Below are 10,644 nucleotides of genomic sequence, written 5' to 3'. Positions count from 1 at the left end.
ATTAATAGAATATTAATATTAATACATGCTGCCCTGTAGCATATGTTTAATTGACAACAGAACTTCATTTTCTTCTTGATGATTTACAATGACCCCTAAGCTTAGCTTCTCAACAGCTGCCCACTGACACCCCTAACAAAGTCCATGATGGTTAGCTCCTTTGCACAGCTTTGAAGGCCTGACTCATGACTGGTAAAGATATGTTGAACCTTTAGGCTGGTGTAGTTAGTTCTGCATATAAAATATGGCATTTCTAGCTATATCATTTTTAGGGTTTGGTTCTTACTTAAGCCTGTACAGACATTCAGGTCATAGTTATTTTTTCTTCATATACCTTTTATTTCTGTTGAAGCTGTCCTAGTAAGCCTCAGAATAGCCCAAGCTGCTGCCCATTCTTCACTGGGTGGCAATGGCTTAAAGGCCCTACTAGCTTCCCAGGGAGCCCAGGCGGTGCTCCCCCCCGGCCAGTGATAGAAACGCAGCATAAGGAGCATGTCTTCTTCAGGAGTCACTCCACTAAAAATCACCTAGATGTGGAAATATAACGAGGATTTTCATGTGTAGAGCAACAGAAAGGGGGGGGGGGGTTAGTACCCCAGAATTGATTATTTGAAGCTTTGTCACTGTTTTTGCTAAATGACTATACATCAATGGAATTCACTTAATCTCAATGGACTGGCTATTTGAATTCCTAATTTTGAAGTGGGATTCAGTGTGGATAAATGCAAGGTTCTGTATTTAAGATTTAAAAATATGCATGCCACAAATAACCTTAATGGGATCTGCAGTACTTGTAGGGCAAAGGAATATCGACTACATCATAATTATTACAGAATGGGCCATACAACTATGGTGACAGTGGGTTAATGCAAATTAACATGCAGGTTTTCTTTATAATTTACCTTAAATGTTTGTATATATATATATTATATATATATATATATATTTATATATCTGTCTTAAATATATTAATAATGGGTTGAGTGCAGAGGACCTCTTGTATTATTATATATATATATATATATATATATATATATATATATATATATATATATATATATAACAAACAAGGGAAAGTTGTGCTCACCACTATTTTTTAAAACCATTAGGCGGGGGTGCAATGAGGGTGTGACCACAAAGTACATATAGTCAACTACAAGAGTAAGTGCAGAGGACCTCTTGTAGTTGACTATATATATATATATATATATATATATATATATATATATATATATATATATATATATATATATATATATATATATATATATATATATATATATATATATATGCACTAAAATATATATTTGTATTTTCTTGCCTGTGAGGTTGGGGGCCTAGAATAAACATCCCAATTATCTGTTGTGTTTTCGACAAACACGTATAAACAAATTCCATAGACTATCGTTTGGGAGATCAACTGTTAGTTCTAGGGGCAGATTTATCAAAATGTTATCAAAAGAGTTTAGAGCTTAAGGGTGGTGGCACATGGGGAGAGTAATCACTCAGCGACAAACCTTCTCTACTGCTGGCGACTAATCTCCCTGAAATGGCCTCCAGCCGGGAAGAATGTGAACTGCCGGCGGGATGGAATAGGAATCGCTTTGGATTTCCGAAGTTTCATCGCGAGGCAACTGCGGGCGACTTCGGAATTCTTATGCCATCTTATGCCATCATATTCTTGCCGACAGAAAGGCAGTTGGGGAGATTAGTCGCCTGCAGTAGAGAAGATTTGTTGCAGGGCAACTAATCTCCCTGTGTGCCACCAGCCTAATAAATAAAAACACACCCATTGTTCTATTCTTTCCTATAGAATTTTTAGAATTGTATTTATCAATGGGGAAAAGTTTATACTCACCATTTTCTAAAAATTCTAAAAATCCCATGGGAATGAATAGAACATGGTGAGTTTTTATTTATTAAGCTCTAAACTCACATTTTGATAAATCTGCCCCCTAATGTGTTGTGTAGCCTTCCATTGTCTCCCTGCCTCTCATCTTTTCCTTTATCCCCATCTTCCCTATCTTTTGTACTTTCCAATCCCTGCCTTTGTGTCTAGGTTTCTTGATATTTCCAGCAATATAATTTTATAAGATTTAGTACCTCCTGCTCTCCAAAAATGAAGTGTCCATGCCTGATGTTGGAGCTCACAGCAGAAATGATAAAATTCATTCCCATCTGCTCAGTGGGAATAACCTGTAGATATAGACATCACTTGTAAATGAAGGGAAGGGAGGGGGAGGTGCCAGTTTTACAGCAGCCAGTCATTGAATTTATCATATTTTGTGTTCAAAGCTATCACTGCATGCACTCATAGCCAGTAACTTTATGTAACTTCCCAGGTTATAAATATATCTATAATGAGCCTGTATGTATTCATAGCCAATAATTGTAAGCATAACCTTTACCGTATGCATTCCTAGCATGTCAGTTTATATAATATCATTGTACCCATACACTTTTTTGTGATTAAAACAATAGGCAAAAGTATGTATGACACAAGCCCCATTCATTTTTTGATGTTGAAAAATGGGGAGGGATACTGGCCCTGTAACAAAAGCAAACCATAAGAAACTCAAAACTTAAATGGTAATTTGTCAGTCCCAAAGCATTATTATTTAGGAGCAAGACTTTCATCTTGCTTCAGAGCAGGTTGGGAGGTATTCCCAGCACTCTTAATTAATGTTTAATTAAAGATCAAGAATAATAAAGCTTCACTTATGTTGATAGTAAGGATGTTCAAGACTGCATATGCAACACTGCAGAGAGAACACCAGGTAGGTAATAAGGCAAGGTCCATTTTAAGGAGGCTGTATACTTGTATATAGGCACATCCTGCCTGTTTAAGGCTTCACAGAGTAAGTTTAGCTGGTGTTGTCTGTAGCAATGTAGTAGGTGTTTTAAGTGTAGAGAACTACGTACTGTATATGTAATCTCTTACACGAATACTTTGTGTTGCATTTCCTTTATCTGTGTTGCATACTGTACATGAATATATGGAATACAATAAAGCCATATGCTTATCATGATATGCAGGTTTCTCCAACCCAACCTACTTTTCCTGTCTTCATGTGATATCCCGTTAGACGCAGTGTTCCATCTCCTAAAGGCGCATCTTTAACTCTGTCTATTATAAACCCCAGTCTGTTTGGATTTTCTGCTTTAGACAACTCCAGCTTTCTCTGTCCTTCCAATGGTATTTCACTGAAAGACACAAATGGTTGGACTTTTCAGCCACTATTTGAAATAAAAAAAAAGAGGGCCTTATTCTGTAGCAAATTACTTGGTGATGTTCATTTTTATTTTGTAAAAGTTGGAGGTGCTCATTGCTTTCCTTATTTCTTTCAAATCTGCTGAACTCTCTAGTCTCCATTGTTTTGCCACTCTTAAGGGTTTTTCTTCATGTCACATTATAAATTGGTTGTTTTTATACACTGAATTGGGTACATCATATGCCATTTTTTTTGCAGTATTTTTTATGTCCTTTAATGATTCCCGAACCTTAAAACAAGCTGTGTATATGATGTGCTCCTCTTATAATTTCTTGCGTTATCTCGTGTAACCAGAAGACAAGCTTCACAGTAACAATAATATATTCCATGTAACTTGAGTGAAATGTAGACGTTTGCATTATTGCAGTAATGTCAGTAAAAAGATACCGGTATGTATAAAAATAAAACATCTGTGCCATTCGTTGGAGGCAGAGATTTCAATTCCCAGAGAAGAAAAACAAGAGACCCAGCCTGTGTTGACACCATTTATATTTTATTAGGTTCAAATTTCAACATAGATATAGAATCTACATATGAGGTGTACCATTACAGATCCATGGATATTAATGTCACTGAGAATTGATGGAACCTAAGTAAAAATTTCGACTAAAAATACATTTCCTTGGAAAGTTAAATTGCTCTTGCAATCAGTAGTAAAATCCTCAACATAGGCTTGCATGTGTGGCAAAGTTAGTCTCATATTGTAAAGAATCACTCATTAAAAGTGACTGACCCATGCATGCAATAGTTACAGGGACATTACCAGGCAAGACAAGAGGATGATTATTTAAAATATGTGCTTTGATAAACAAATATCTCATAAGCAGCAGATGCAGTACAGCCTATAAACTATGTAATTCAGCCAGCTCCTGATATAACTCACAGCCATCCTTTAATTGAGAGACCCATGTTCTGCCTTTACTGTACAAACTAACATGACTTTCTGTACAATCAGACGCAAGTGCATTTTAATTGTTTGTATTTGCAATGGTCGGTCTGACAGTAAGTATTTACAATCAGAACTTTGGTGCCCTTCTCTCACCTCTGACTGTTTTTTTGTTGTTTAGGCAGCTCTTGTACTGGGGGTGGGTCAACATAATCAGAGAAAGGAGGAAGAGGCACATTAAATGACTTTAGGGAAGGGTGGAAAGTTGGCTGAGGCGCTGGGTTATTCATGACAGCAACGGCTGGACCAGACATCTGTAAAGTAATGAAAAAATCTTTTAGTTTGGATACTGCTGTAAATTCCCCTTACAAAACGTTGCTAAAAATGTGCCTAAAAGTGAATTTTTTTGCCAAGTTTTACCACAAAAAAATAGACTCCAATGTATTGTAAAAAACAAGTTGCACAAGTTGAGCCTAAAAGTGCTACTTATGTAAATATTGGTAGGCCAGTGAATCAATTACTTACCAAAGGAGGGTACTGGTATAGTGATGCATTTCTAGGATCTATTTCTGCCATGGATTGAATTTCAGCATCTCTGGCATTAGTTACACGAAAAAAAATCTCAGCTTTTCCCATCTATTAAAAAAAGGATAATTGCCAATGTGTATTCAACAAAAATGTGTACATATGCTACAGAATGAATAGTTGTTACACTACCTGTGGAACGGTGTTGAGTTGTCCCGTATGTAAACCCGGCCTTAATGGGAATGATCTAACAGGAAGCTTCCATCGGCCGCTCAGGACTTGGTTGTGCTGATCAAACAGATCAAATTTTGCCCAACCAAATGAGGACAACTGTTGAACTTCCTGCCCATATGGGTTAAACCCTCCTGTTCCTTGCAGTTCCATAATAAGAGAAATGGAGGATGAAGGTCGAACCCTAGGATAAACAGAATTAAATAATGTTGTATGTGTAACAAGTACAGCTCATTCTGTATTTACAATTGAATAAGAAAAGACTATGTACTGCTCTCTCATGAAATTCTGCTTCTATGGAGCCCCAAACTGGACACTGGTGCAGCGTTCAAAGCTATAGCACTTCTGCTAAAGAGAGCCTTGGAATATTTTTCTTGTTGCTGTGACCCTGAGGTTTTAAAAGTAAAAAATATTTATTACTCAAATTCTGATCTGATGCTCTGCACTTCAGCATTATACTGAAAACTGTTTTGAAAAAGGGCCAATAAAGTAATATGTAAATAATTCTACTAATAAATAATCTACTACTAATAAACTAATAAACAACTATTCTTATTAAAAGTGAACATTAGTTAAGTACCTTGGAATGGGCTGCTTTGCTGATAATGTAGCAATGTTTCCTCTAGGGGCATTGGTCAGATGCTGTGATGACTGCCACACTTCACACAAGACATCCGGGAGGGATGTAGTTTGTCCCATTTTGTGCCCATTGTTATACAGACCACTGACCAGCCGGATCTTCTGAATAGTTGGGTCAAGCCCCAGCAGAAAGTCATAGAATATGACGAAACCAGCCCTAAGGTAATCCAACAGAAATACACCTATTTACTTTGGTACACTGAAAAGGAATACATAAATAAACAAGCGGGGCTACCCATAGGCTCCTTCCTCCCCATGTATAAATCTGCTCTACTGCAGGCAAAAAAAATCTTCCTGAAATGCCTCTAACTGGCAAAAAACCAAATCATGATTACAAAATCTAATGTGGCACTTTGTCTTCCAAAGTCCCCTCGCAAGGTATGTTGGTGAATTCAGTTTTCTCCTTTTTCCACATAAAGGGAACTCTACAAACTGTGTTTATATAGTGAATAAGTTATAAGTTACCGAGGAGTTTCATGACCATATAAAAACATGAAGCCGAAGGCCGAGTGTTTTTATACAGGTCATGTAACTCCGAGATGACTTCTAATATCCTCATATTTTGCAACAGGGAGTACTTTATTTATTATAATACACAAGTTTCAGTGAGTCATGTGACAGAAATGACATCACTATTCACGGTTTACAACTAATGACATCACTAGCCACAGTTTATAAGGATATAATTTACAAGATTCATGGCTTTTGTGTATTATAGGAATATACAGAAGGTATACTATAAGTACAGTTTTCTGTAATCAGGCTAAGTCACATGCAAACACCCATGGACTCTTATATATATATATATATATATATATATATATATATATAACCATCGGATAAGGACCCGCACTCCAATATTTCGTGGAAAAAAAGGTTTTTATTACAACTTGTAATGCACAAGTTGTAATAAAAACCTTTTTTTCCACGAAATATTGGAGTGCGGGTCCTTATCCGATGGTTATATGCTGAAGCTTTGACCCAGCACCCACATCATCTTCAAGACTGGATCCGAGTGCGAGTGTTTTTCCATTTATATATATATATGTATATATATATAATATATATATATATATATATATATATATATATATATATACAGTATATCCCTAAAGTAATGTACGGTAGTCATATTCACACCAAAATCAGGTTGCTGGATCTATCTATATATATAAATATATAAAGCACCAAAACATGTGGTTTTTTTTTGTAAAGATTTCTTGTATAACTTACACTGGATCATAAGGTGCAGGTCCCAGGGCATCTATAGGTTCCACTATATGTCTGTTTGCAGACGGACTAGGGGGGCGCACCAAATCCTAAAACACAAAGCCAATATTAGTTGTCATTATTCTTTGTCACACTTTTTTATATTACTTCATGGGGGGGGGCACATGGGACATAAGTGTTCAGTTAGTTTGATTTTAAATCTGACTTGCATGCTAAGGATCAAAAGCAAACTAACTGAACAGTTATGTCCCAAGTGGTTTCCCTTTAAAATCGCTGACTAACTCAGCGTTAGAGAGCTGAAAAGCTGGTTCTGGCAGGTGCGCTCCGCCAATGAGGTGAGCTGAGGCGCTCGCCTCAGGCGGCAGCGCCAGATAAGTTTCCAGGGGCGTCAAAAACCCGCTCCTGTCACTTTAAAGAGCCGAATTTCCGGTTTTGAAACCGGAAATTCGGCTTTACTAGTGCGAGAGAGCGCAGTTGCGCTCTCCGCACTAGTGTTTCTGCGAGGGGAGGGGCGGCATTTAAGGAGCCGCCTCAGGCGGCGTCTTCATTAGAATCGGCGCTGGGTTCTGGCTATTATGTTAGACATCCAGTCACTCCAGCCTTTATACATTACATTTTTGGCTAACAAACTATATTGAAAACATTTTTTATTTTGCACAGCCTATCTATTTACCCAGTTTTATTTTTATACTGAACTGTTACTTTAAGTCCATGCCAAATTAAAACGCTTAGTAACACGCTTTTCATGAAGCACCTTTACTTTGCTGTTTTGCTGGCAGGGAAAGAGTTAAAGTGAAATTTAACCTTTAAATGAACTTGTACTGTGTAATAGGCCTAGTCTAAGCAACTTTTCAGTTGGTATTCATTATTTATTTTGTATGGTTTTTACTTTCCTACAAAAAAAACCACAATGATATTTAATTGTTGAGTTTACTATGAGATTTCAGTTTTATTATGTTTATCTTTCTGGCCAGAACATGTTCTATTAATTTTCCATTCTGCCTTCCAAATAACAGTGTGGTTGCTAGGGAAATAAACCACAGAAACAATGTGGCAGTTTAAATTCCAAACCATGAGACTGATTTACAAACATAGTAGCTAAACAGCAGAAGTGCAGTTGTTAATAACAACCAGTCTGCTATTATTTTCTAACTTGTAAATGCAAAGACCTGACTAGATGCCACTGACAATTTAGTGCAAGTTAGTAGCTTTGTTAGCAAATGAGCCCTGTCTGCTGCTATAAAGAAACCATTTTTAAGCACACATATAAGCACACAATAGGGCTACTTACCAAACCCCCCATCATTATTGCACCATCTGGTCTCCCTGCTGGGTGCCTTGAGAGATGTGGCAGTGGTGGAGGCGGGGGTGCAACAGGCGGAGGAAGAAATGGCGGGGGCCCATGACTAACTCGAGGAGGCATTCTGCTGACGTCCCTTCTGAGTAGCTCGATATCACCCTGCAGTTGTGCCATTTGTTGGAGGTGCTCCCTTTGCATCTCAACTAATTCAGAGTCCCCTGTAAAACATAAAAGTGAATGTATGTGCATGAAATCTCCCATTGACCACATATGTTCAAACTGTTATATTAAAAATGTCAAGCTTTAAAAGGAGAAGGAAAGCTTCAATATTTAAAGGGTGCCCGAAAATCTGCTCTGCTCTTTGATGTGTCTTCTCCCGGAGACACTGTGTTGGCCTGGGTGTAGACACACAGAGCATCTTTCAGCACCACAACAAAAGAATATGCATTTTCAATCCAAAATCTGCTTTGTGTGTCTGCACCCAGGCCAACAAGTGTTGCAGACTCGCTGCAATGCAAGAAGGAAGATTTTTTTTCTAGTAAAGGTGGCAACCCTACTGCAGACACACCAAAGAGCGGATCAGAGTGGGAGGGCTGTTTTTCAGCCTGGGAGACTAAATGCTTGTTTGTTTCTAATATATCATATGATATAAAAATGTACTTAAAAAGCTCCCTCTCCTACTAAGGAGAAATTTTAAGTGCTGTATTTTAAAAGAAGGGATGAGGATGAGACCTTTTTTGAGGCACAATTTATTTCCAAATTTGGTGCCCCTCTGGTTGTAATGGGCACTTTGATAGAACTGTTGCAGCTCAATTACGATCTTTAGGGTAGGGGTGCATGGAGAGATTAGTCGCCCGCGATTTTTAAAAAGAAAGTCTCCGAAACAAGGCGATTGTCTTTTGTGCAGGAAAGATTTTGCGCGACTTTTGACTCTGAGTGATTTATAGTGCTTCACGATACGTTCTCCTCCGACGCAAGAGCCGGGAGTCGTCTCGGAGTTCATTTCCTCGGCGTGTTGTTTGCACGTCATTACCCCAGCTCGAGAATTTACTATCTCGGCTACTAATCTTTGTGTGTGTGTGTGCTTGTAGGAGATTTCAGTACTTCAGTACTTCTCTATGTACATGCTATTTCTGACAAATCACTCCAAAAAGGGTCTCTGTGCATTTTGGAGCTACAGGCAATCTAAAATCGTGCTGTGTGCATAATAGCTGACGATTTGCATGTAGTTGCAACGATTCAGCACTAACAAAAAGCGCCCAATCAAAATTTTCCGCCCACCCCAAGTCTCCTGCTTCATGCACTGACTACCATACGAAAATTCGTACATTATCTATGGCCACCTTTAGACTCATATGGGAGGGATTATGCATATATATATATATATATATATATATATATATATATATATATATATATATATATATATATATATATATATATATATATATATATATATATATATCTCTTCAGTATCCGCACTCCAATCAAGCAATCTCAGGGGTGCACGGCCAATTCTCAATCATATAATCAAAATCTGGAATAAAGCATTCCTGGGCCAGCACTTCCCTTTGTAAAACAAGTGTCTTTTTATTATTTCATTTCACACATCACAGTGCTCCAACGTTTCGGTCCCCCTTGAGAAAGGTCCCAAGAGGGACCGAAACGTTGGAGCACTGTGATGTGTGAAATGAAATAATAAAAAGACACTTGTATTACAAAGGGAAGTGCTGGCCCAGGAATGCTTTATTCCAGATTTTGATTATATATATATATATATATATATATATATATATATATATATATATACATATATATACATACATATACACACACACATAGGTATATATGCAGTACATTTACGTTCATGCTAACTTTGGGGTCCATTAGCTATGATGGGTACTTTGTTAGGTACAGTTGTGCTGCAGGCACATGACATGAGTATTGAACCTGACCCCCCATAAATAGCAGGACTGTTTCCCAAATTATATCAATTATTAATGTTTTATATGTAGTGCAACACATTTTTAATATTTGCACATGCTACCTACACAGCTTCCAAGAATGGCCGACAGGGATGCCTAGGGTGCATGGTCAGCTTGGCCTGCTCTGGCCAGTTCATTCTAAAACTTCTAACATACACCAATTTATCAATTGCGCCAGTGTGTCATACCCTCTATGGTAATATCCCACATACATCATTGCTGTATGGTGCTTATTCTACAATGTATCTTCCCCATACAGTTGCATGGGGGAAATACACTGATGTACTTAGGCAAAATATTTACAGCAGCTGGGCCATTACCCTCATAATAACGTAATTATGATTTTACACAAATACGTGATGTTGCCAAGACAATACGCCTGCCATACTGACATAATCTTTGCCAGAGTTAGGCAAGGAGAACATGTTAGAGAATATGCCCCATGGGATTAGATATAGTAACAAAATAGTAACAAATAACTGCTAATATCTTATTATATCATAAATATACAACCCAAGCCCAAAAAGTTTAATTTACATTTTTAAAAATCTATTGCCATTGTCAGAATAAAGAGTG

General features: G+C 37.5%; 2 protein-coding genes across 2 annotated transcripts in view; both read right to left on the bottom strand.

Annotated features, from left to right (window-relative positions):
• Positions 1-3,297, bottom strand: part of ccdc17.L (coiled-coil domain containing 17 L homeolog) — an 18,940-nt gene extending 15,643 nt beyond the window's left edge. The window contains exons 1-4 of the mRNA XM_041591050.1: positions 3,284-3,297; positions 3,057-3,204; positions 2,104-2,196; positions 335-527 (exon numbers count right to left, since the gene is read on the bottom strand). Of these exons, the coding sequence (XP_041446984.1) occupies positions 335-527; positions 2,104-2,196; positions 3,057-3,204; positions 3,284-3,297 (448 nt within the window). The remainder of the gene's footprint in view (positions 1-334; positions 528-2,103; positions 2,197-3,056; positions 3,205-3,283) is intronic.
• Positions 3,298-3,758: 461 nt separating this feature from the next.
• Positions 3,759-10,644, bottom strand: part of LOC121403046 (coiled-coil domain-containing protein 17-like) — a 31,182-nt gene continuing 24,296 nt past the window's right edge. The window contains exons 10-15 of the mRNA XM_041590429.1: positions 8,075-8,301; positions 6,787-6,872; positions 5,495-5,710; positions 4,876-5,098; positions 4,684-4,794; positions 3,759-4,472 (exon numbers count right to left, since the gene is read on the bottom strand). Coding sequence (XP_041446363.1) covers positions 4,311-4,472; positions 4,684-4,794; positions 4,876-5,098; positions 5,495-5,710; positions 6,787-6,872; positions 8,075-8,301 — 1,025 coding nt within the window. The 3' untranslated portion in view covers positions 3,759-4,310. The remainder of the gene's footprint in view (positions 4,473-4,683; positions 4,795-4,875; positions 5,099-5,494; positions 5,711-6,786; positions 6,873-8,074; positions 8,302-10,644) is intronic.

Source organism: Xenopus laevis, chromosome 4L, assembly GCF_017654675.1.
Source record: "Xenopus laevis strain J_2021 chromosome 4L, Xenopus_laevis_v10.1, whole genome shotgun sequence".
Taxonomy (NCBI): Eukaryota; Metazoa; Chordata; class Amphibia; order Anura; family Pipidae; genus Xenopus; species Xenopus laevis.
The sequence above is the reverse complement of the archived record's forward strand: the minus strand, read 5'-3'. Positions and strand labels throughout refer to the sequence as shown.